Source organism: Poeciliopsis prolifica, unplaced genomic scaffold (assembly GCF_027474105.1).
Source record: "Poeciliopsis prolifica strain line A6 unplaced genomic scaffold, Auburn_PproV2 SCAFFOLD117, whole genome shotgun sequence".
Lineage (NCBI taxonomy): Eukaryota > Metazoa > Chordata > Actinopteri > Cyprinodontiformes > Poeciliidae > Poeciliopsis > Poeciliopsis prolifica.
Window position 1 is genome coordinate 583,724 of NW_026562492.1, and position 27,464 is coordinate 611,187.

At 39.4% G+C, this 27,464-nt stretch overlaps 1 protein-coding gene across 1 annotated transcript in view; it reads left to right on the plus strand.

The window, feature by feature from the left end:
- Positions 1-27,464, plus strand: part of braf (B-Raf proto-oncogene, serine/threonine kinase) — a 53,680-nt gene that overhangs the window by 17,948 nt on the left and 8,268 nt on the right. The window contains exons 4-14 of the mRNA XM_055024233.1: positions 3,730-3,833; positions 7,340-7,442; positions 10,727-10,875; positions 13,375-13,494; positions 13,826-13,985; positions 17,299-17,338; positions 17,727-17,863; positions 17,943-18,060; positions 18,731-18,815; positions 27,066-27,242; positions 27,318-27,364. Of these exons, the coding sequence (XP_054880208.1) occupies positions 3,730-3,833; positions 7,340-7,442; positions 10,727-10,875; positions 13,375-13,494; positions 13,826-13,985; positions 17,299-17,338; positions 17,727-17,863; positions 17,943-18,060; positions 18,731-18,815; positions 27,066-27,242; positions 27,318-27,364 (1,240 nt within the window). The remainder of the gene's footprint in view (positions 1-3,729; positions 3,834-7,339; positions 7,443-10,726; positions 10,876-13,374; positions 13,495-13,825; positions 13,986-17,298; positions 17,339-17,726; positions 17,864-17,942; positions 18,061-18,730; positions 18,816-27,065; positions 27,243-27,317; positions 27,365-27,464) is intronic.

The window sequence follows — 27,464 nt, forward strand, 5'->3', positions numbered from 1 at the left end:
ATCATGTTGTCCTTGGGGTGGTGGTAAATAATTGTGATGTGTTGAATGGGGTTGCAAGTAGCTGTATTGCACTGGAGTAGCTTGATGGTAACCAGGATGTACTGCAGGCTGGGTTGCAAGTAGCTGTATTGCACTGGAGTAGCTTGATGGTAACCAGGATGTACTGCAGGCTGGTGTGTCTGTGATGAGTTGTGGTAAACTGGTGCTGATTGAGCTGGTTTGCAATCTGGTCCTGATACCTGGTTTGGGTGCTGCCTCTGCAGATAAGAGGACTGCTGCATAGACTCTTTAATAGAAGACACTTCAGCTTTCAGATCTTTAAGCAGAGTCATGTTTGCTTTCATCTCCTGCAGTTCTGAGAGAATATCTGTTTGGCTCTTACTGTGACTCGACTGGCTTATTTTGTTCTTCTTCTCAGTGGTGGTGTGGTCAGTCTGAGCAGAGTAAACAGTCACAGATCGCTGTGGTGCATGCATTTTTTTCTTGTCCTGCCTCTCACTTTCATAGGCAGATGCAATATTTAATTTTTCAAATAAAAGTTAATCAGAAACACAAGCTTGTTCTAGAGATGGCTGAATGTCTTATTGTTCAACAAACCAGTCATAACTGTATAGAGAAACATGTTCTGCACTAGCACTGGATCATAACGTAAGCCTGACTCTGACTCTTGTGATGCAAACAGAATCTTCTGTCGTAGTGAGGATGAGAAAACTCTGAGGAGTCTCCTTAACGCCCTGTGCTTCTGATGACAGCTGTTTATATAATTCTGTTGGACTTTTTTCCTGATAATGGTAGCACAGTATTCTTCTAGGAGTGGGCAGTGTAAGGTTGTTTTTTCCCTCTAGGTAGCTCTGTAATTGCATCCCTGGGACAATTACCCTTATGACAGCATCAACGATCTCAGTCTCTGGAAAGCCTTTTTGGAGGCCATGCTCAATTTGTTGGGCGAGACTGGAAAACGTGAGGCGATCCTTTTGTCCTGGGTCTCCAATTTGTCCAGATATTTTGAATTTTTGTGCCATACAGCAGGGGTCTGACGTAGGACTGAAGCTGGAATTCCAAGGCTGGACATCGGAACTTTATGTACATCCTCCTCATGAGCATGTTTTATTTGGGATGGTACATGAGACTGAGATGGTCTGGTTTCTGTTTATATACTGCCCAGTACCTCATATTCATTCTGCTGTTCGTGTCGTGCTACTTTAAGTTCCTTTACTTGGATAGCTGTAGCCTGAAATTGGAGCTCAGTTATCTTGTCTTTAAAGCAGAGAAGCTCTGACATTCCCAAATCCTTTAACTTTTGGAACTCATCACTCTGTAGATGATTACTAATCATTAAGATGAGTGATGTTCTATTCTTTCCTGTCACATGTTCAAATTTTGACCCAGCAATGGTGAGAAAATCACACAGTTCTGTTAGGCTTTCTGCTGGCAGCGTCCTATTATCTCCAGCTGTAATGCCTCTACCTCGGCTGACCCCATCTTCGTTGTGGTAGCTGATCAGTGTTCTGTTGTAATAGTAATTTGTCTGCTAAACCTTGGTTGCAGCACTCCTGGCACCTTAGGTTAACCTCAGATTACTTTTGCCCTCGATTGCAGAAACTCAGACAGCTACACAGTTGTCCTTTAGATGTTGTCGGCCTGGGTAAGTAAGTTAAAGGAGAACTGAATGAGAGCTAGAGACGTCTGGTCCTAGCAGAAGTCAAACTTTGCCTCACTCAATCCCAGCGGTGCCTCCAAAATGTTACGCCCTTGTAAAGAGGAATAATGAAAACATGGACACAATGTTACTATTTTCGTGTCCAGTGTTATAATGGAGCAGAACCGTTATGTTTTCCTACATTCGATCAGACAAAACCAATCGAGACTTGAACACTTAACAAACTCTCAAAACTTACAATCTAAAAAGGTTGAACTTTTCAAGAATTATAAACAAAAATAGCCAGAAAAGTAACATTAACAAAAAATAAATTTTTTTAACTTCATTGAATTTAGGCTACCTTTTACCGTGTCTGTCTGTAGCGCTGAACTTGAAAGACCAAAATAATCGATCGCAGATCACTAGATCTCGTTTTCCCTTTTATTTGTCTAAAATAGTTTTATAACCACCACACTGGCTCCTCTGTTTAGACTGCAAATAGATTAGCAAAACATTTAATTCTACTTGGTTTTCTCTGTTCAGCATCCAGTACATAGTGGAGGCTGGCATTAAATGTGCCATTTCAACCAAAGATTTGGAATGCACTTCTGAACCAGATGCTCCAAAGCGTCCTGTCTATAGCTCTTCAACACGCTATCAGTTCCCAGTCAGCAAGACACATTTAGTTCAGAGTTCATGAGATGATAAAGGATGAAAGGATATTTTTATTAATTGATTGTAGTTGTCTCTGTGATGAACTCCTTGCGTAATGTCTGCCCATGTGTGCCAGTAATCAACCTGTCATTTGACAGGTTCAAATGATAATTTATGATTAACCTGTGCATTTGACAGGTTAATTAAAACCTGTCAAATGACAGATGGGCTTCAAATTCTTCTGTCATTAAAAAAAAAGAGGTCAAATACTCCATTAACGCAACCCCTGAACGGCTTTGTTTTTCATTGCCCACCAAGGGTTAATTTTTGCCTCAAAAACAATGTAATGAGTTGCTGGAAATATTATTGTTTTGTTCGAATTGTGGAGTTAGCTTATTAACAATGCTATGAAGCCTAAAACGGTGTCTCAAATCTAAACATGTTGCAGCACCACTTGGAGGGTCTAGTTTCCCAAACGCTTATGTCAGCGTCCGCAGTCCACATTTCTAAAGAGGTTCCATCAATGATCAGGGGTTCCTGAAACAGTAAGCTGAATGATTAGCATAGCACTTTTCTCATGGTTAAATAACTTAAGATTAAAAACGACAAATATTTTATTTTGTTGGAATGTGTTTTTTGCTATTAAAATGCTATTAAATTAACTTCAGACCCTGCAATTATCTCAAATAAAAAGTCAAGTTCAATCAATAATTAAAGGTCCACTATTGTACATTAATGTTTTGCGTGATATGTATTTCCATATGAGTACTTACTGATTCTAGAAACAGTGCAAGTGTAAAAAAACCAACCAAACAAAAACATTCAGCCATGTTTTTGGAAAATTTATTCAAATTTGTGTCAGATCTGAAGTATGCAATAATTGAATGGTTGTGGCTGATGGTTGTTCAGTAGACTACTTCTGCTTCTAGGTCTTCTTCAGGTACAAAGACCAGTGGTTGTGCAGTTGTACCACTGTTGTAGCCATTTTCATGTATCTGAGGAGCCAATGTAAACACTGAGTTTTGGGTGTGTGACCAGTAGCAGCTTATTTGCATAATCGTGAAGTAGCCCTAAAACAGCGCATACCTATGTGCACTCAAAAGAGGCAGAAATGATCGCGTAATACCTAAATATCTGAGAATAATTTTGTGTAATAAATGTAATGAACATGTTTTGTTTAACTCACAAACCTTTCCTAGCTTGTTCAAGTAATTGTAGTGGTGGACGTTTAATACATGTACAAATGTGGCTCTGTATTATATTTTGTATTGACCAAATGCAGAGTGCATCTTCCTAAGATGAGTCAAAGTTTTAGACATGAAAGCAGCTGATAAAGTCAAGCCTGAAAATTTCAACAATAAATTGTTTCTGCTGCTGCTTTAGCTCATGATTATTACCTAGAGACAGTTCAATAAGTGCTGCTGTTTTGTGTTCAGGTCCCAGCCCGCTGTGGGATGACTGTGAGGGACTCACTGAAGAAAGCTCTGATGATGCGGGGTCTCATTCCAGAGTGCTGTGCAGTCTATAGAATACAAGATGGGTAAGTTTTCTGTTAAAATGCTTAGCTGAATTGCATTGGTAGACATAAAAAAATGTCACTGTATGATCTTTAAGACTACATCCAAGAATAAATTTCAAGTGATCTTAATTTATCACATGTATGTTTCAAGAAGGAAAATAAGTCTAGATTCACCGATTAAAACCTGAACCCTCCATAGGTTTTTTAAAAAAAAACCTTTTGAAAATATAGTTTCTTACATTTTTACTGAATATTTAGTCTGCAAGCCTGGATACTAGGTTGCTTTTGTTAGTACGTTAGTGTACATACTGGGCTGCAGACTAAGTACTGTTAAGTTGTAAGTAGCTTACTGGGCATGTGTTGGATGTGAGGTAATGGGAGGCAGTGCTAGACTATTATTTTTCATTCTGTAGTCAGAGGAGCACTAGAGCGCATGTTATTGGTGACCATTGAAGTGTAGATGCTAACATCAGTAGTGTGATTATTGAGTCAATAGTGGTAACAGAGTATGGCTGCTGCTGGAAATTACAAAGTTCCCTCTCTGTTCGATGAGAAGACATGTTATGAAAGTTTGAAAAATGAGATTGAAATATGGAGACTTGTTACCGACTTAAACAAAAATAAGCAAGCCCTAGCGGTTACCCCAGGGGTGGGCAACTCCAGGCCTCGAGAGCTGGTCTCCTGCAAATTTTAGATGTGTTTCTACTTCAACACACCTGAGTCAAATAATGGGGTCATTAGCAGAACTCTGGAGAACTTGACTGCCTTTAGGAGGTGATTCAGCTATTTGAATCGGCTGTGTTGGACCAGGGAGACATCTAAGAGTTGCAGGACACCGGTCCTCGAGGACCATAATTGCCCACCCCTGGGGTGCCCTGTCGCTATCAAGAAGATCAAGAGAAAGCGCGCTGGAAATCGTAGAGGAACATCTCAACAACGATACAGGAATGACTGTTATTTTAAACAATCTGGATTCTGTATTTTTAAAAGAAAGAAAGGATCGACAGTACGAAGCTTAGCCTGAGTTTGATCGGATCAAGAGACAGTTGCGGTGTGTCCATGTTGGATTACATTATCAAATTTGAATGACTGTACAACATGGTTCAAAATGGAACTACCAGATGCAGTGTTGGCATTCAAGCGCTTAGACACCGCAGGACTAAACGTTAAAGACAAATAGTTTGCTCTTACCACCTGTTCCACTGTGTCGTTTGGTAATAGAAATTAGCTTTGAAAAGAATCTTTGGCGATAATGTCTTTCCGCCACGAGAGGGCAACTCGGCCTTTTTCACCAAATACACAGACAAACGGAGTTCAAACTCACAGCAATCCCCATAACACCTGCAGGGACTAATCCACTTGACTAATACGGGACAAGAATGAAATGTGCAATATGCCAGAGCACTTATCACTGGGCAAAAGACTGCCCCGATAAAAAAGAACATGTGAAGTTATCAAAAGTTGATAGCTTCAACATTTGATAGATAATATTACTCTGTTTTCAAACAAATCCCCATCTGACATGCAGATCTTCATGCTGTAAACTTGTACAGGCAGTGTCAATGTTGTGATTGACACTGCCTGTACAAGAACTGTGTGGTAAAAAATGGCTTGGAGATTTTGTGCAAAACATCACTGAAGAGAGTTGTTTTGGACATTATTAAAGACAAAGCAATGATGTTTGATCAACCTATAAAACTTGAGCTGACATCTGCTGGACATTATTGTGTAAACTTAAGAAAGGAAAGGATCAATAATGAAAGCCAGTTTGAATAAAGTGAGACACCAAATGATGAAGATGAAATTCTCAGTATGATAGAAAACATGACAACAAAAGAAAAAAAATGGTACTGCTATCACTGCATAAATAATTTGGACATGACTCGGTTGACAGACTACAAAATATCTTGTCTTGCTCAGGCAACACTGATGATGAAAGTATTACAATCCTGAAAGAAAGTGTAAAAAAACTGTATGCATCTGGTACAGTAGAGTGAAGTCTAAACCTGCAGTGGGTTTACCCATGGCTTCAACATATAATGAGACTGTAGCTGTGGACCTATATGAGCTGGAGCAATGTCTGTGGTTTCTACATGCTGTCGACCATTTTACAAGATTCAGAGAAGGGAGCATTATCACCACAAAAAGACCCAAAGAGATAGTGAAGCATTTTATTTACTGCTGGATAAGCATTCATGGCTCACCTCGCAAATTATTCACTAATAATAGAGGTAAATTTAACAATGAAGAAATCAGAGACATGGCTGAACATTTTAACATTGAGGTTAAAATCACTGCTGCATACAGTCCATGGAGCAATGGCCTGCTGGAAAGACACAATTAGATTCTCACTGAAATACTGCTCAAGGTAAAGAGAGACAACAAATGTGACTGGAAAATGGCCCTAGACTGGACTTTGATGACAAAAAACAGCATGCACATGGCTACAGTCCCTATCAACTTGGTTTTGGTCAGAACCCAAACCTGCCTTTAGTTCTGATTGAGTTTAGTTCCAGCATTGGAAACTGATGTCAATTGTTGTGAGAAGAGCTCTGGAGCGCATGTTGTTAACTGTGTCAATGGCAACCATTGAAGTGTGGATGCTAACATCAGCAGTGTGATTATTGAGTCGAGTACAAAATTATAGCTTGATCTCAGGCTATGATTTGTAAGAGGCATTTCTCAAACAAATTATTTTTGAAAATGTTCAATTTTAGATAAAATATGTAAAAGAAAACCAGACAGTCATGAAGGCCGATGTATTCTCCCAGAAAACTAGCTAAGCCACAGGCTGCCCTCATTCACACATAATTAAATGTGTAAATTTAATTGCACATTTAATTAAATGTGTAATTCATTCCTATTCAATAGGAAGAAATTATTTACAGTATTTAAGCACCAACTATAGTCCTGCAATTAAAATAAACTTTTTTCACACTTAAGTAGAGCTCTAATGACTTAGTCTGTGGATCTTGAATGAATATACTTCATTAATTGAGGGGGGAATTTCACAAATTTGTTTCTGCTCTTTATTAAAAGTAACCCTGTGCAGTCAAAAAAGAATGTTGCAGTGTCAAACACAATATCAAATGTCATTACTTCCAGTCTTTGGTGATGAGTTTATAATTTTAGCATGATAACAACAACACTGCAGAGGGTCTAAGGCAGTGTGAAGTGAACTCTGGTCTCAACTGTGGCAAAGCTAAGCACTTCTAGAAACCTGAAGGCAGACGGGTTCAGTTGTTGGTTTTGTCAGTGTTGCATGCAGCCATGAAAAACGTGTACATTTGAAATCAGATACAGATTTGTGTTTGGAGCTAGTATTACAGGTTAGAGTGGATTACAACTCTAACCTGATTCCACTAATGCAAGCAACATTTGGTTTGCTTGTATCAGTTGTGTCTTCCAGTACATGATTGCTTGAAGTGAAAGTAAATAGTAATACTGAAGCAGTAGGATGCTTAGTTTCTTTCTGTTAAGCAGTCATTGTTTTTCAGCAGCTGTTGTACTCTCAACTTCTGTTTTAGAGAAAAGAAGCCTATTGGCTGGGACACAGACATCTCCTGGCTGACTGGAGAGGAGCTCCACGTGGAAGTGTTGGAGAATGTGCCACTTACCACACATAACTTTGTAAGTCTCCAATTAGGCATTTATTATAATGAAAATGCTAAACATTAGGGGTGTCATGGTACAAGTATTCCTGTCTAAATAATGCTAACTAGAGCCTTATTTTATATCTGAACACATCAGAATCTTTATGTCAAGAACTAACTGCACAATACAATGTTCTGTTATGCAGCTTTAAAAACAGAGAGAAACTCTCAGCTATCACTAAATTCTGCTACTTGGGAACATTAAGGTTTCTCATTCAGCGATAGTGAAGAAAGAATGGTGGACCAAACTCGAACTTTGTGTTTCTCGACAGCCAGCAATGTGGCTTATGTGTATAAGCAGCATGTGGCTCGGATGGCTTCGAGACAATTCTGCTCCACCATTTTAGGGGAATTTTTCTGCCATAATTTGAGAGCACTCATTTTCAGTCTAAAAGCAGGATTCCATGACTTTGTTCTCAAAACTTTTAATGTTTTTGCTTATATTTTCGTTTTGAAAGCAGGAGTTAATGTCCTTCTTAAAACTTGTAACGTGTGTACACAAACCATTTTTCTCGTGCTCTTGCAAAACTCTGCTCTCTTATGAAACATTCTCTGCATGCTTCAGAAACAAAAATGCACTGTTGCCTGACAACCTCTCAGCCAATAGAATGAAGGTGTTGTACTGCGTATGTTTTTTTCCTTCTAGCAAATTACGGTAGAAAAATTCCCCCATATACCATCCAATATCTCAGGAAGGGGAAGCAGGCTGTGAAACACTTTTACTGAGTGGTTCACAGCCAAGTTTGAAGTGGCCACAGTGGTCAAAAAGTTCCTCAGTGATAAGGCTCTGGGGGTGGATGAGATTCCCCAGAGTACCTCTGAATGTTTTAAGGTTGTGTTGGTTGATGCGACTCTGCAAATTTGCATGGACATCGCGGACAGTTCCCCTGGATTGACAGGCTGGGGTAGTGGTCCCCATATTCACAAATAGGGACCATTTTTGTTCTCCAACTCCAGAGGGGTAACACTCTTTAGCCTTCCTGGGAAGTTTTATTCAGGGGTCCTGTAGAGAAGGGTCTGTTGATAGTTGAACCTCTGATTCAGAAAGAGCAGTGTGGCTTTCATCTTGGTCATGGAACTTGGTCATGGAGCTCTACACCCTTTATTTTGAGCAATCTCCAGGGACCTAGTGGTCCAAAGGAATTTGCCCAACATGTTCTTTGTGGACTTGGAGAAGGAGTTCGACCATAACCCTCAGGGAGCTTTGTGAGGGGTACTCCAGGAGTATTGTGTACTGGGACATGTGATACTTGGTTATAGGTCCCTGTATGACCACTGTCAGACTCCACATTGCTAGCAGTAAGTTGGGCTTTTTTTCTGGTAAGAGTTGGATCCTTCCAAGGCTGCCGGTGGTCACCAATTCTGTTCATTACTTTTATGGACAGAAGTTAAGCGCAGCCAAGGTGTTGAGGTGGCCGTTTTGGTGGCCTGACAACTCTACTTTTTGTGGATGATGAGGTTCTACTGGCTTCATCAAGTCATGATCTACAGCTTTGACTGAGTGGTTCACAGACGGGTTTGAAGTGGCCACAATGAGGATCAGTGCCTCTAAATCCACTGCCATGGTTTTCAATAGGAAAAGGGTTGCGTGCCTTTTCCGGGTTCAGGAAAGATGTCCTGCCCCAAGTGGAGGAGTTTAAATATCTTGGGATCTTGTTCACAAATGAGGGAAAAATGAAATGGGAGATCAATAGACAGTTTGGCGCAGCATCTACAGGGAAGTGGGTGTTGTACCAGTCTGTTGTGGTGAAGAGAGAGGCCAATCAAAAAGCAAAGCTCTCAATTTACTGGTCGGTTTACATTCCTACCCTAATTTCTGATTATGAGCTTTGGGTCATGACCAAAAGAACGGGGTCACAAGCAGTTAAAATGAGCTTTCTACGTAGGGTATCTGGACTCTTCCTTAGAGAGCTCAGTTATTCAGGAGGGTCTCAGAGTAGAGCTGCTGCTCCTTCGCGTTGAGAGGAGCCAGTTGAGGTGGCTCAAGCATGTAGTTAGGATGCCTCCCTGGTGAGGTATTCTGGACATGTCCCTCCAGGATGAGAGCCAGGGGAAGACCAAGGACATACTGTAGGGACTGTTTCTCGGCTGGCTCAAGTAGCTGGAGAGAGAGAAGTCTGGACCTCCCTACTTAGGCTGCTGCTCCCTTGAAACGACCCTGGATAAACAGCAGAAGATGAAAGGAACATCATTGACTATTGATAAGTAGTTTTATCGTCCATCCATACAAACTGTGACTTTAAGGGAAGTGTGTACTGAACTCTGGATTTTGTGTTACATTAAAACTTGACTATTAAAGCCATTAAACGTAACAAACGTTAAACAAGTTTCAGTTTACAGCAAGGCTGCAACTAGTGATTATTTTAGTAATCGATTATTGGATTGATTACTCTGTTGATTGATCAGATAAGGGGAGAACTTACTTTCAGCAGATTTTTCATTTCACCTCTTAAGCCTTTTACATACAATGTTAGAAATACATTAATAGACGAAAATTATTCTTTTTTGAACTAGACAATGGACATTGTATTGCCTAAAATGCATTAACTGCATTCCTTTCGTAAATTCTTAATCATTTGCAGCAAAGGATGCATCTGCAGGTAAAACATTCCTCATATGAATATGTGAAAAGCTCAGTCCTTTCTGGTAGGTTTAATGTCAATACAGTGTACAAACTGGATAGCAAAAAGATGCTTAATAGAAGGTATTTTACAAGATTTGAAGCAGATGAAGCTAAAACTGCAACGAGAAGAGTTGTGGGTAAAAGAAATTAACAAACAAAGGTGTTTTTTTATCTTGAATACCAAATGTATATATTTTTAAACAGTTTGGAATAATTACTGCTCTGACTGCAGTGTTATTTCAGCACATGACATGTTTTGAGTCTGTATACTCCAGTTAACAATTAAATGATTCCTGAATTTGTTGATTATTTAAATAAATGAGCCATCACGTTTATCCAAGTTATTGTTTCAGCACTATTTCAAGGGAAAACTTTCTTTTTATTGTTTTTTTTTTTTAATTTGGTTTGCATACTTGCTGATTAACTTTTAACTGATTCAACAAAAGTTGTAATCACTAACCCTCAGAGACAGGGTCATTACTAGTCCCTAACGGAGTCTGTGTACTGCTGTTCGAAAACTGATACTGTAAGTGCCGTGCTGCCACCTGGTTTAAAAGACACTCTGCACTGCTAGCCCCTGTGGAGCTAGAACTGAACTTCCACATGCTCCTGATTGTGTATTTATGTGTGTTTGGCAGGTGAGGAAGACCTTCTTCACATTGGCCTTCTGTGATTTCTGTAGAAAGCTGCTGTTCCAGGGTTTTCGCTGTCAGACCTGTGGCTACAAGTTCCATCAGCGCTGCAGCACAGAGGTTCCTCTCATGTGTGTCAACTATGACCAGCTAGAGTAAGTTCTGGACATGAGGGCTTCATCCAGCTGTCCAGCTTGGAACTTTTTTTCTCTACTTAAGCAGATCACGACGCTTGTGTTTTAATCATTCCTGATACACTTCTCACGAGGAATGTGCAATATATACAGTATATGGTAGAAGTGATAGAAATTTGGCCTATGAAAGTGATCTGCACTCTGCCGGCTAACCACGGTAATGCTCGTTGATTACATAATTGACTGGCATCAAAACTGGGCAAACGGGAAGCAGCGTGGCAGAGAGCACAAGGGAAGAGCTTGTTAAAAAGGCTGGTGCCAAAACGGCAGTAGTCTTTCTTAGTGCATCGCTCAAGAGGAGTGCGGCAGATGCCATGGTTAGACAGTGGAGAAAAGAGAGGATAAAGGACATGTGGGATCAGTATAACCTCTGCTGGAATACACAGAAAGTGAAGCTCGCAAAGTCCAATGGACTAATTTTCTTAATCTTCCCGTGGTCTTGGCACGATGCTCAGGAAGGAGCATGGCAAATGTCACATTCAGAAAGTGGGGAGTATTTGTCTGACTTTCCGAAATCACATTTCCACAGCAACAACAGCAATTTGTTTTACAAATTGCTCGGTAAAACAAGCAATTTAGTTTTCCCCCTTAAAAGAAGCATGCACTTCAGTGGACTAGAAGTTCTAATCACAACATTCGAAAGAAAAAGTAGGATTCAACACAGATATACATTAAAGTTAGTGATTCTATCTAGACATATTTTTCAATCTTTTTATTTTCATTGTCAAGTCTCCCTCAACATTAGATTTTTTTTAAGGAAGACCTGACAATGACACCATAAAAACAATTAACTATCACAAACATTAAATGCAAATAACATCCATGAAAACTGGACAAAATAAAAGTTTTATCACATTCACATATACATTTCACTCAATTAGTATCCGATTTTGTTTTTCATTTCTATACTAAAAACATATTATAATATATATCGTTACCACCACCCATCAAAGTAGATATTGTGATATAAATTACATGCTATTTTGCATATTCCTACTTCTCACTAATGTTAGTTGGCTCTGCTGGACTTACTGTTCTCGCTCAGTGCAAAAACATTTTCTAACCGTCAGTCGACACCACGTTGCGTCAGCAGCCACTGTAATGTGCGTGTTGATTTCAAAACACAGGCAAGAATACATCATTCTAACTATTTAAACTACACTGCTAAAAAAAAATAAAGGGAACAGTCAAATAACACATCCTAGATCTGAATGAATGAAATAAATATGAAAATAATTTTCACCTGTTGTCTATTCCATTTGCACAACAGCAGGTGATATTGATTGTCAATCAGTGTTGCTTTCTAAGTGAACAGTTTGATTTCACAGAAGTTTGATTTACTTGGAGTTATATTGTGTTGTTTGAGTGTTCCCTTTATTTTTTTGAGCAGTATATTTATAATTAGCCTAATATAATAATTTACAACTTGCAGTCAGCACAGATCACCTTTTTTTGCTCGGTGCAACTCCCACGCAAAGATTTGCAGCATCTGGCATCTATAGTTGTCAGAGGTTTTATTTGTAGCACAGCATCTCTGTACTTCACACTGCCTCCTATTCCACCTGCATTTTTAAGTTTTGAAGGCTTAGTTTATCATCTGCCTTGATAAATGCTTCATTTCTTAATTTTTCCCTTAAATTGTGATCAAACTAGGAAGAAGTGATTCCATTTGTTCTTCACATGAATTCTTTATTTTTTAATTTTTTTCAATAAAAACTTGCATTTTTGGAAAACCTTATTCCACTGCCTTTATACCATCTGTCTTTACATATCTCATTGAGAGCTGAGAATGATCTTACCGTCAATAAATTACTTTAATATTGCTAGTCTCCATTGTCGTGGTTTTGAATATTTTTTTATTAAACGTTTTTAAATGTTCGTTCAATACTGCATTCAGTATTAAAAGTGAATGCAGTATTAGGGTTAGGGCTCATTTATGTTGTCTGACTAATATTTGAATTAGTTTGATGTTCTGAAGCACTGAAGTGTGACAAACTTGTAGAAGTTTAGGAAATCAGCAAGGGGCAAATACTTTTTTATGCCACTGTACATATAATTTTAGAACATGTATAAAACCATATTAATTTTATGTTTTATGCACAAAAGCTAAAGAGGGTGAACTTTCTTTTTACATCGTCTGAAAATGGATTTCATAATAAATATATTTTTTCTCATGGTTATTTTTTTACACATAAACATCTGTGTCATGACACAATATTAACTGCACTGTTTGTGTCAATATTGCAAAACTTCCATCATGTTGACCACATGGTGGTGTTGTGGCCTTATATTTACAAACTGTGTGTGGGTCTATATGCTCCCCTTTTCCTGCTAGTTCTCCTATGTAAACGGTAAATGTCAATCCGAACGACAATATGGCTCTGCTTTTGAGCTCACTTACCTTCAGATCGTCTAAATCAAATTTAGAAATTATTTTGTCTTTATTTTTGTGTTGTGCAGCTTGCTGCTTGTATCAAAGTTCTTCGAGCATCATCCGTTCAGCCAGGAAGAGGTCTCCTCAGAGGGAACTACACCCGTGTCTGAGCTCTGTCCATCTCTCCCCCCATCGGACTCCACCGGGTATGCACTTCTTCAGTTCACACTGCTCCCAAAATTAATCCTATCATAACTGAGACGCTTGAATATTTGTTCTAACCAGCTGCCTCTAGATCCCATATAGTCTGAAACTTACAGTGTAAATATTGGAATGTTACAGTTTCATGATACTCTATTGCCATCTGCTAAATATAATTGTGGAATTTTCTCCAAACAGCTATATTGGATATTATTGGTGTTTCAATGATCATATCCTGCCTGATGAGAGCACTCTTTACTTTTGAGCAATGTCAGAATTTCAAATGTACTCCTAATGCCAGTCTGCTGATCTTTTTCCTCATCATCATTTCTTCAGCTCTATATACCACACTACAGTGTCCCCGTCCAAGTCCATCCCCATTCCAAATAGTTTTCGGACCAGTGAGGAAGATCACCGCAATCAGTTTGGTCAGCGAGATCGTTCGTCCTCCGCCCCCAACGTCCATATCAACACCATTGAGCCTGTCAACATTGATGTGAGTCTGCTGGACAAGCTGAATGTGATAAACTATGTCCAACTTTCACAAGGTAATGAGTACTGTTTAGCAGGCACGTGCAGCAGACGGGAGCAGAGGAAGCTTGAGCCTCTGCCCCTATTAACCTTAATGTCCCAAATGCCCTTTTTTGAGTTGCTTTTTATTTTTTAATTATTTATTTGTTGTTTTATGTATTTATTTGGAGGGGCATATACAGGCTTCAGCAATAGTATTTAGCTAATAAAAGCAATTTAGCAATAATAAATTAGGCTGGCTGCCCATGGTCTAAAAATGACTGAACGGATTCTCAGTGCCTCTGCCTCCATGTTGTTAAGACACCAAGCCCTGGAAGAAGGGTGCAAAACTCCATCCTCTACCTGTTAGATTATGGGCAGGAATATTTTTTTTCCAACATACACTTGTTTGAGAATAAAAGTATAGGTCTGATGTTGAAGTTAGAAAGATAATTTTTTATTTTTGTAATTATTCTCATGATAGCAAAAAAAAAACAAAAAACTCCTCGTCCCCAAACATAGAAATGGTTTGGCTGACTTAAATTTTATCAGGCTGCCCCAGTGCTGAACTAAAGGCTAGGTTTTGCTACAGGCAACTTGAATCAGTCCCCCACCGCTGTGGAATAGAATAAAATATTCTGATATAAACAAACTGTCACTATCACAACTGTCACTGCGACGCACTTCCAAACCTGAAGGCCTGTCCCTGCTAGTGCCTCATTAATAAAATCTCGCACCCAGCAGAGACATGCAGCGGAGCTACTCTTGGCTGTTCATGCAGGGCTGGCCCAAGGCAATATGTGACCTCATTCAGAATCTGATTTAGCCACTGTTATGGTCTGGCTCTGGTGACATAATAAATTAAAGGAAGCAACGCGTGGGATAACTTAAAATAGAATTTATTTAACAAAAATCATAGCTGGTTGGAGAGGAAAGGGAAAAAAGAGGAGAAGTGGACAGACAGAAAGAAAAGGGCTGGGTTGATGAGAAAAAGGTGGTGCATTTTAAGCTGATCTGATGTCATTCATGGAGACACTGGCCAGCTGCCTCCACTTCCAATCAGCACCAATGAGAATATCTGGAGCAAGGATGGTATACCCCAAAGGACTAGCTTTGGGCCGTAACACCACCCCTTCTCACTGAGAACATCAGAGGAGGCCCAGATCAGTTGACCAAGTTTAAAAACAATCTATGATTATAGGCTGTTACTTACTGTGATCTATTTGTGAACAAACCTAACTCAAAAAGATGATAGCATCAAATTGTTATTTGATGCTATCAAACACAACAATCAAACTATTAAGATAATTTTTTGCACTTTTACAAAGTAGACTTCCTAATTAAATCCTAAATGTACAATTTAATCTTTTAATTTATCTTTGCTGAAACCATTAAATGACATTTTATTGTATTGTCATTCTCACTAAACAAATGGTAAATATTTACATCCCTGGTCTATGTTACAATTCAAGCATTTTTAGGGCCCTAGACTTTCAGTAGACCTCTGCCAGAATTTATTTAGGGAGCATTTATGGAAGTTAAATAGTCAGATATTATTAAGGTTTACAACGTACTTCATAACCAGCGACCTTCTCTCGTATGATATCTTTAACAACTATAATCTCAGATCAACACAGCCCTCCTGTAGAGGATTTTGTTCATGGATTTTGTTAACTGACCACAGGGCTTTGGTCAGAAAACACAGTGGTCAACAGGTGTTTAAATAGGTTTACTGTAGAATTATGTCAACAAGGCAAATAAATTGAAGCAGTTTCCGAAAATATAAAAATAATAAATAAAGGTTCGAAATTACTATTGCAAAAATGTAAATATAACAATTCACAAGCAAGTAAAAACTTCAGTTTTAATTCGCTCTGTGATAAGGGCTGTTTACATTTAAATGATGCAAAACTTGGAATCAATCTAGCTCTATCTGATCAAAGCTCAAAACCAACGGTTAAATGCTAGATAGTTTTAATAAAATCAAACACACTAAGACTAAAACAGACATTAACAAACTATAGAAATATACCAGAAGCTAATCAACTCTGTCAGTAGTGATTATTAGAATCTACCTATTCATGTCACATGACTAATACCACTACTCACGTCATCAATGACTGCGTCACCGATCTCAACAGTAAACACAAAACAGATCAGCTGACGAACGTAAAGAAAATAAACCAAACAAACATTCTTCAAAATAAAAGGAAGCACTTCAAAATAAAGGCATAGATATGAGATATTGAACTACTTGAAGAATTAATAACACCTCCAGATCTGTCAGCTGCAGAAACAGCAATTTTATACCTGCTGGTTAAAATATATACAAAATTTGCTTTGCATTGTCCCCACATGATGACAACAATACAGTATAATTTGATTAAATATTAGATTCTTAATTAATATGTGTTGTTGATATGTGTTGTACTGTGTTTTAAGATTTTGTTCAATGTGCTATGCGCCCCTTGCCCTTCAGTAAATATTTGTAAAACCTCAGAAATATCACTGACAGATTACAAAATAAACCATATTTTAGTTACTGGCAGATTGGAGCTTTGGATTGTGTGTCTGCAATTAAAATCTTTCCAAGTTGACTGGTTGGTTGTTTTTTATGATTATGATTTTTGTTGTTTTTTTTTGGACAACATTCACTTCCATTTTGTTTTTTGACCCCACATTTTTTTCTTTTTTGCCAATGATAAGTATGTACTGCAATATTGAGCAACACATGATTTAAACATAAACAACAAGCCTTTAGACAAGAGATTGCATGTTCTTTGGACAGCAAAGGACTTTGAATAACTTCAGACAACCTCCTACCTTAAAGTACAGAAGAGTTCAACTGCAAGAGCTTGGAAATAAAATCAGAAGCAGTATATTTTGTTATAATGTCTCATAATATAACAAGGTGTTATAATGGAAAACTTTTATGTTTCAACAAGATGCAAAACTAATGAAAACAATAATGTTTATTGTTGTAACAATAGAACACTCACGTTTTAACGACATAGAAAACACGTTTAAACAAGAAAGTTTATTGTTACGAGAGACAAAATATGTTAAACTCATTATAATGATAAACTTCCATATTTTAATGAAAAAAAATTGGTGAAAAAGAGAAAGTTTATTGTAACAAGATATAACTCGTGAAAACAAGTTTCTTATTTTAACATGAGATTTATGTCATAATGAGAGTGCTTCAATAATTGTCCATTGTTTGACAGTCAATTTGTGTCCTGTCAGTAACAGATATTCTGCACCTTTTCACATTTTTACAGTTCTCTTTTTTTTCTCAGGATCTTATTCGTGATCAGGGCTTGCAGAAGTCAGATGCAGGTAAGAATCAGAAATCTATGTCATGCACACTGTTAGCTGTGATTAAATTACCGGTATTCACTTTACCCTGTTATGATCCATATTTACAGTTGTGGTTCAATTTTTTTCTTTAGTTCTTCTACTAACTTTGAAAATGTTTAGTGCAGTTAGCTTCCAGTAAATAAATTTTTCTGGATAAATTCTAAAGCACTTATTTACTTGGTTGTTGTGTAAACCTTCTGTAAATCAGAAGGATTATAACAATGAATTAAGAAAATGCTTTTAAGCATAATTTAAAAAATCTGGCTTTAAAGTCTAAAGTCAGAGCTCTCTCCAGTTCTTCATCCAGAATGCGGAAGATTTGATTCCTTTTTCCAACCCTTTTTACATTTTCCTTGTTCTCCTCCAGGTTCTACCACTGGGCTGTCTGCCACACCTCCAGCATCTCTTCCTGGCTCACTGACCAATGTCAAAGCACCACAGAAATCACCATGCCAACAAAGGGAACGCAAGTCTTCGTCGTCGTCTGAAGATCGCAATAAAATGGTGAGAGCCCATCAGAGATCTAAATGTTGCACAACACGGTACTGTGTGCTGTTTGTCAACCCCTTGTCCTGTGGAACAGAAAACATTGGGTAGAAGAGACTCCAGTGATGACTGGGAGATTCCAGAAGGTCAGATCACTCTGGGTCAGAGGATAGGCTCTGGATCCTTTGGAACTGTCTTTAAAGGAAAATGGCATGGTAAGATTCTGGCTGAAGTTTGCTTTTTAAAACTCACTTAACAAGCTAGAACAAACCGGTAGCCATTAGTTAATATCAGAGTAGACAACATTTTGCTTTGCCAAAGTAGAAAGGTTGGGTTATGGTCTGTATGGAACTGTTCTCTACTCTGGCATAGACACTTCAGTTTTTGTAGCAAAGAAACACCAAACAAAACAACACCCGGTCCAACCAGCAGGAGAAATGTTCTGAACATCTGTCTAATTTTTATATTCATGAAAATAATTCCAAGACATCTTGTTCACTTATTCTACTAGAGTGCAAGCATGAAATGAATAGAGAATTTTTGGATGGGGCCAAAGATTAGGGTGATGGTTGGAGTCCTTCCAATCTCAAACACTTGGCACACATTATCAACAATAAATCAACAAATTACCGGAGGAAATATTGAAAAAGCTGATCAAGAATTAGAAAATAACTTTCTTCATTAATTTATACAGTGTATAAATAATTTTCAACATGACATTTTAGTGAAATATGAATAGAAAAACCTAGGTACATTTTTACATTAATTCCATATTCCTTTTACATAATAGTATTATGGTCCAACTGCATTGACCTATATTTCTGCTTTATTAAATAGCAACTAGTGTCTTTAGTTTTGAAAGATTTCTCTTCCCTTTACTCCCAGGTGATGTGGCTGTGAAAATGCTGAATGTCACTGCTCCCACTCCACAGCAGCTTCAGGCCTTCAAGAATGAAGTGGGCGTCCTCAGGTGACTTCTGCTTCTCATTATTAATCAAATTTATTTGATCAATATTTGGTGACGGGTTGTCTTCACCTGCCATCACATTCAAATGCAAAATCAACAGTTAGACCAGTGCTTCTCAAATAGTGGGGCGGGCCCCCTTTGGGGGCGCGGTGCGATACCTGGGGGGGCGCATGTGATCCTGGGGAACAGGCTTTTTTTTGGCCTTACTAGTATAAAGTGTAATTGCGCACAGTAGGCTACAAATTACAAAACTACTACAACATTAATGGAGCACAACTACAAATTACAAAACTACTACAACATTAATGGAGCACAACTACAAATTACAAAACTACTAGAACATTAATGGAGCACAACTACAAATTACAAAACTACTAGAACATTAATGGAGCACAACTACAGATTACAAAACTACTACAACATTAATGGAGCACAACTACAAATTACAAAACTACTACAACATTAATGGAGCACAATTACAAATTCAAAAACACAACAACCTTAACAAAACAGAAAGGGTGTGTCCTAGTTGGAGACCTGAGAAATTGTTGATTGGATTGCAGTAGTTTTGATCCGGAAGTCATCACTTGAGCGAGTCGGCCACTTGTTGTGATATGTTATAGTGTTCACCATATTGAAAGTGGCTTATCTGCCAGCTAGCTAATACAAATAAGTGGACCGAGCTTCGTAAGGTGCCATTCTGCAAAGTATATTAAGTTGTTGAAGGTCACTGACACCATCTCTCACACACTATTATTTATAGGAATAATAATAAACTAAGGACAACGTTTCAAACTTTTTGATGTGATTATTTAATTGTTTGAGGGCACAATCATTACATTTGATACAGTTGATTCTGATCGTCTTTATTGATGAACACACACACACACCTTTACAGTGATGTATTCACTAACATATTAACACAATTCCATAATTCAATGTGCATTTGCTATTTAAAGGTACAAATAAAGAAACGTAACTTCATTTAAATTGTTAGGCATTTTATTGAAAAGACAAAGTTTGATAATAGTTATCAAACTCTAGCTACATATTTTTACTTTAAAAAATATTTATTACAGTGTAATATGTCAATTGTGCCATAGACAGCAGCGGGAACAAAATCTAAATAATTTTAATTTTCTTTACATAAACTGTCATAATACACTAGTACTTCAAATTCAGATATTTCACTTAAAATACTCAACAAGTGAAAGAAAAAAATGTACAGTACAATAAATAAATGTGTATTTGGGAAATTCAAATTTATTTATATTATACAGGCAACACAAAACACAGGCAGGGCTTCAGTCTGCTGGTCAAGCTGGGAGCAGTTCGGTGACTTGGCCTTCTGAGACATCTGGCTTGCCACAGGTTAAATAAAGCGAGTGATAAAAATTATCTGACAGTGTAATAGAAACTATATCCCTGATTCTTTCACATTCAGGAAAAAAAAACACATCTTCACCATATGTGGGCATTGACTTAGCGTCTAAACACAGACATTGTGGAGATTAGCTGTGAAACAGAAGTCTGAAGAAAACCAGCTCCAGCTCTGATCTTTATGGACCTGTCCTGATGAAATCCCCCAGTTCAGTCTCCGTGCTGCTCTCTGAATTAATGGACTTTCAGTCCACTTCAGATTCGCTGTTATATCAAACAAATTATTTTAATCTACATAAATTATAAGAAACATCTTACAGACAACTATCGTACGTTAAAGTAACCATGTTTGACCACAGACAAACAACAACTTGTCTTGCAAACATCAGATAACTATGGCAACAATAAACAAATGGCAAAAGTGCCCGTTACAGGTTTCTCATTTCTTCTCCCTCTTTAGAAAAACATCACAGTATAAAAAAAGTTAGCTTAACCAAGAAAATGATCAGAGTAGTTAATTGGGTCAATGTAATTACAAAGGAAACATTTATTGGTTGTTTAGAAGTTTGTTTCACCACAGAAAAGCACAGTACTGGCCACAAAGTTAAGAAATTCTGCTCATAAATTTACATTATTATTATCTGTAATTCTTACCTGTGAAAGGTTAGAATTAACCTGTGAAGGCAGTGGCTCCACTTTGTACTGCAAAACCGTTGTAACTATTCCATGCAGCACGTTTTCTCCACTGCCACTTTCAAGATGGCGGGACGTAAGTAGGACTCAGCGTATACGTATTCATGCCTATTGTCCAATCAGCGATTTCTCAGGCCTCCAATTGGGACATACCCTTTCCGTTTTGTTAATGTTGCATTTTTAAATTTGTTGAAGCGGTTTGCACCTCTGGACCACCCTACATATGTGACTGGCTGATGTTTACATGAGAATCCAATCTTATCTACCTCCACCAAAGTCTGAAAATCCCTTTTTTGCTCCTCCATGAGAGACAGCTGACTAACAGACCCACCCACCAGGTCACATCATAAAAGCTGTTAAAAGTTAGCTCAACTTTTCCAGCTTTAGTGAATTTTCAGACAAGAAACAACCAGTATCAACCAAATTTGGAAATAGCTAGTCAGGCTTTTTAAAGATTGTATTCTTGATCTGCTCATAGTAGGGATGCTCCGATCAGGTTTTTTGCTGCCGATTCCAATACCGATCACCCATGAAGCCGTTCTCTGCCCATCACCAATCTTTGCTGATCGCCTGAATTGACTGTTTATTTTTTGTGTTAGTTATATATGCTACTATGTGATCTGGCAAAATTAAAAAATTATCTGGTAATAAATTCACAGACCCACCCACCATGTTTAATTGACGTAAACATGTGTGAAGTACATAATTCAGAGACTGAGGTCCAGACAAAAGTCAAGGAGGAAAAACAATCTTTAATACATCTGCAGATGGAGAGCAAAAATACAATGCATTAGGCGAAAATCATTCTGCTTAAACGAACTCAGAGTTGCATAGTTGCTTTATTCACCTCTCTCTGCTAACAGAGGCGGAGACTCAATCTTCAAGGACCAAACAAAGGAAACAAAGGAAAACAGACGGAACAGTTAAACCTTATACGCTCATTCACTATCCTGTCTACGGGATGCGAAAACTAAACACTCTATCTCCATGCGGGGAAGACCACGGTAAAAACAGCAAGTTCCCAGATAACCCGTCTGGGAAACTTCAACATACACATCTTGTTCAATTACTTTGTACACCCTCTGCAGCTGCATGAAAAAACATCTCTACTATGCTACTGTATGATGCAAATAAAAGATTTTCTCTTTAAAGAAAAATACTTCACACATGCAACATATTTGCAGGCACAATACAGCAGGTAATCAGTCAAAAGAATAACTGAAAAATCTTCAACCAGTTAAACAACATTTAACAGTAAGGTTCTCTGTACCCTGAATTATACATGAGTCAAATAAATCTCACAACACTGTCTATATCAAATAATGTCTGGTAAAAGAGCATTACATGCTGCTGTCATTGAATGTGGTGAGTGGTGGTGAGACAGGCATTGTAGACGCAGGATGAGATGAAAAATGATGGTTTAATGAACAATGAAGGTACAATACAGATCCAAACAGTCCAAAATCCTGGCGGCACAGCATAGCAGAAAGCAAAGGCTCAGCACCAGGGTTTACAACTAGACAGAACAGACAGCACACGACAACAAACGACTATCGATACCTGAGACAAGGACCCGATGAGGAACAAAGAACACAGGTGGGGTTAAACACAGAGGGCAGTCACAGAAACGAGACACACCTGGGAATAATCAAGAGGAGACAGGACAACATGGAGACTCTGAGACACAGAAACTCAAAATAAACACACAGAAAACTCAAATCCTGACAGTATCCCACCCCTCAAAGGTGGCTACCAGATGCCCCCAAAAAATGTCCACAAAAAAACCACAAATAAATCAGGGTAGGTGGAGGGGCATCGGAAGAAGGGTCAAGAGTTCAAAACAGAAAACACTACCCAACCTGGGTGGGCAGAGGCGCAGGAGGCAGGTAGTGGGAGGTCTGGCGGGCGTCCATGAACGCGAAACCCATGGGGAAGGTCCGGCGGACGACTTTGGCACGGGGGCCAGACACTCGGAGGTGACAATGAAGCTCCTAGGCCACCAAGAGGCGGCGACGAGGAGTCTCTGGGGCCACCAGGAGGTGGAGGCATGGAATTGGGGCCGCTGGGAGGCTGGAAGAGGCACTAGGAGGCGGGGACTCGGGAGGAACACTTGGAGGGGGGGACTCGGAAGAGGCACTAGGACAAACATGGGCAAACTACGGCCCCCGGGCCATATACGGCCAGTTAGTCTTTTTAATCCGGCCCCGCCAAACTTGTCCAAATTATAGTAAAAACCCAGGGATGTGTAAAAATCTCATTCATTTCCCTTTCCCTTGCAATACCATCGTTCCCCGATAGATGGCGCACTAGTCATTGATCTTTGTTGGAGAGTAACTTTCCAGCTGCCGTTTCCCCCTTCGGTAAAAATGAGTGGACCAAAGAAAAGAAAAGTGGACGCTGAGTGCCGAGTGTTTAAAAAGGAGAGGACAATTTACTGATGTCCGATCAACGCCTGTATGTCTGATATGCCAAGAAACGGTTGCAGTTTTCAAAGAGTGCAATATCAGCCGTCACTTTGCCACAAAGCATGCTAATTACGCTAGCAAGCTGTCAACACAAGAACGGGCGGCTACTGCTCAGAGGTTGGCAGCTAATTTACAGACTCAGCAACAATCTGCGATTCAAGAGTCAAGTACCAAGACAAGTTTTCTGCTGACATTCAAGTTAGCAAAGGCTAGCAAGCCTTTCTCCAAAGGCGAATTTTGAAAGAATGCAGAGACAGCAGATCTCTTGTGTCCAGAAAGCAAAGGCAAGCTTGAAAAAGTCAGTTTGTCACGCAGGACAGTGACTCGGCGTGTGGAACTGATTGACGAAGATTTATGAGATTGATGAGTTGCAGTTGGAGCTGATCGATCTCCAGTCTGACTCCGTCTCAAAAGAGAAGTTCAGATATCTTAAACTGAATGACTTTTATGCTTCTCTTAACAAAGCCACATTTCCAAACCTACGGAGGACGGCACAGAAGATGCTGGTATTGTTTGGCTGCACCTACGTGTGCGAGCAACTTTCAGCGACATGAACATCAATCAACAAATCCCGTCACAGATCCGGTTAACTGACCAACACCTCAGATCGATTCTGAGAATTGCCACAACGAAACTAACTCCAGACTTTGATGCACTGGCAAAAAAGGGAGAACAACAACACTGTTCCCACTGAGATATGAGTTTCTTTACTGTCTGACGAAAAAATAGCAACTTTAGCATTTACGCGGCAGCGGTACAGTAGCTTAATTAACATGCCGCACATCGCTCTCATTTAAAATACCCCTTTCTTTCATTGGGTGATAATATTGTAACGATTCTGTGTTTTAGTTCTGCTGGGGTCCACATGGTTATGTGTTAAAAGTTACATTGTGTTGCTTATTGTTACATGTAGCGTTATGTACTTTTCCTGTCTGACTCTGCTGACTCCCATTCACACGTGATTGGTTGGTCTGTCATGTGGGGGAGGAGCAGTAAGAGTTCCGTTGTCAGTTAAGCTGTCAGGCAGTGAACCAGTTTGTTAGGAGCTGCAGCCATAATAATAGCAGCTCCTATTCTTATTTCTAATAAATCCTGTTTGACAGGACTACAGCTGCAGTGTTAGCATCATTATAATATGTTCTGAATGTTGAAAGTGATTCCATTGATTTTTCCACTAAATGTTGATTTCTTTAAATTTGCACCTTCAATTGTGTGTTTTCCATACATTTCAATACCCAGGTTTAATAAATTACATTGCATGTCCAAATGCTCCTGGCTCGGCCCCTCTGTCAAATTTTAGAACCCATTCTGGCCCGCAAGTCAAAAAGTTTGCCCACCCCTGCACTAGGAGGTGGGGATTCAGGATGATGACTAGGAGACGGGGACTAGTGGGGGAACTAGAAGGTGACAAGCCAACACTGGGACTACAAGGGGGCGTCGAGGGAACACTTGGAACACGGAGGAGGCACTAGGAAACTCGGAGGAGACACTAGGAAACTTGGGCTCTAGAGAGACACAGGGAAGACACCCACTAACTGGGATCGATAACCCAGTTAGTGGGTGGGGCCGAATGCTCACTTATGGATGTGGGCCATGCCATCAGCCTCGCCGCCTGTCAACCAGGAGCCAGCCTGGCCACCTGGAACCTGATGGCCATGGGAACTGTGGCTGGATATGTGGAGGCAGTAGCTGTGGCAAGGGGTGAAAGACCGCTGCGGAGGTAACTGGAGATGTGGTGGGCACAGAAGCTGGAGGCGGAGGTGACACCAGCCTCAGAGACGCTGAAGCTTGAAGAGGCGCGGGCCCTATCAGCGCAGGAGCTGGTACCGGAGGCAGTGCTGGAACGGAGAGGTGTAGGTGGAGCGAAAGAATGGGATGTCCAGCCGAGGAGGCAGAGGATCGCCAGCCATGGGGATTAGAGCTGTCTGGCGTTCCCACTCTGCCTCCTGCCATAACTCCACCAACCCCAGATGCAGAAGGCGCGGAATTCAATTTTCCAACGCCAGAACCATGTGAATGGCAAAACATAGACCTTAATAGTTTGTGTTAGATCCTTTAAACCATCTGGGTCCATGATTGTATACCTTTCTCTAGCATTTCTCACCGTAGTACTTGTGGTTGGGTGCTTCAAACAGTCCAAAATCCTGGCAGCACAGCAGAGCGGAAAGCAAAGGCTCAGCACTGGTAGCGACAGGGTTTACAGTTGGACAGAATAGACAGCACACGACGACAAATGACTGAATCGACAGCTCAGGTTAAATACACTGAGGGCAAATACACTGAGGGTTAAATACACTGAGGGTTAAATACACTGAGGGTAATCACGGAAACGAGACACACCTGGGAACCATGAAGGGGATACAGGACAACTTGGAGACACAGAAACTCAAACACACAGAAAGCGTCTAGGTAACCATGGCATCAATACAGGTGAGATACAGGTTGGTGATCGGCAACAAGAGACTGTGATCGGCAATCACTGATCATACACTTTTTCAAGGTTATTGGCTGATTATGATTGGTGGACATTCGGCACACCTCTGGGATGCCTGTATGACATCCAGTCCAGTACAAGCAATACACCCAGAAAGTATTCACAACCCTTCACTTTTTTTTTTTTTTTACATTTTGTCAGCTTAGAGACTTCTTCTAAAACTACGGTACATGTAGTACAACTAAATGTACTAAATATATAACAGGGATCCACCCTGACCTTTGCACTAGTAAGTCTAACTTTTTTCTCTCATTTGAACCAGCTCAAGTGCGCACAATTTTCGAGTGCATCAAATTGAACATTGCTTTTAAATCAATAAGGCAATATTTATTCTTAAATGATTCATAAATCATCTATTTGAGCACAGTAACATAAGATGGGTAACTTAATGAAAGTGTTTAAAGTGCTTCAATGAGATGAAGGTTAAACTTAAAAAATGCCCCTAGATAAAATCCCTAAATCCATCCATTATCTTACACATTTATCCCTAATGTTGTCATGAGGGTTGTTGGTGCCTATCTCCAGCAGTTAAAGGGTGAGAATTGGTGTCACAGGTCACCAGTCCATCACAGGACGACACAGAGACAAACCGAACAATCAATCATGCACGCACAATGACATAAGAGAAAATCTAAGTTTAAGTACATATGTGTTAAAGGCTAAATGAATACTTTATTAATTAAACCCCTAGGGAATTTGAATTAGGATTTTGAATTATTGGTTCACTTAGATATATGCGCTCACATCTGTCTCACTGCATTGGCATAAATATAATGGCTCAGTCATCAACAGAAGGGTTATAGTGGAAGTACAGTTTTGGAAGAAAAGTGAGGGTGTTTAGCTTTGTGTCAGAGTAATGGTAATAACTTTCAGATGGTCAGGCCTTAACTTTTCCATATATTATCTAAAAAAAAGTCCATTCAAGTCTATGGACAGAGTCCAAGCTATTTACATCCATTCAGATTTGATCCTTGTTGTTAAACACTCCAGTCAAACTTTTTTACCTCAGATGGGTAAAAAAGTTTATCTAAGGAACCCGAGCAGGGTCACTTACTTCACCTGTGATGAGGCAGAGTCACTAGAAGAAAGTAGAAGTAAACAATTATTGAAAAAGCTAGCTAATTACTTTGGAGTTGACAGAAACATTTTTATCAAAGTCTGTAGTTTTGTATACAGCTGCAGTTGATTTGTAGTTTAACTACAGTGTGTGGTTTCCATCAGAAAAACGCGTCACGTGAATATCTTGCTGTTCATGGGTTACACAACCAAGCCCCAGCTGGCCATTGTGACCCAATGGTGTGAAGGCTCCAGTCTGTACCACCATCTTCACATCATTGAAACCAAATTTGAGATGATCAAGCTGATTGACATCGCCCGGCAGACTGCTCAGGGCATGGAGTAAGTAACGCCTAAACATAGAGAAAAACTGTCACGTTTCTTTAGCAGTGTTATTACTTTTTTTCTTATTCTCAGTTACCTACATGCCAAGTCCATTATTCACAGAGACCTGAAGAGCAACAGTATCCTTGTTTCCGTCCGCTTTAACGTGGATGTGTTCAGACAGAAAGACAGTGAAAGAATGTAAGCTTTAAAGCATTTCAGAACCAGGGATTCCTTAAC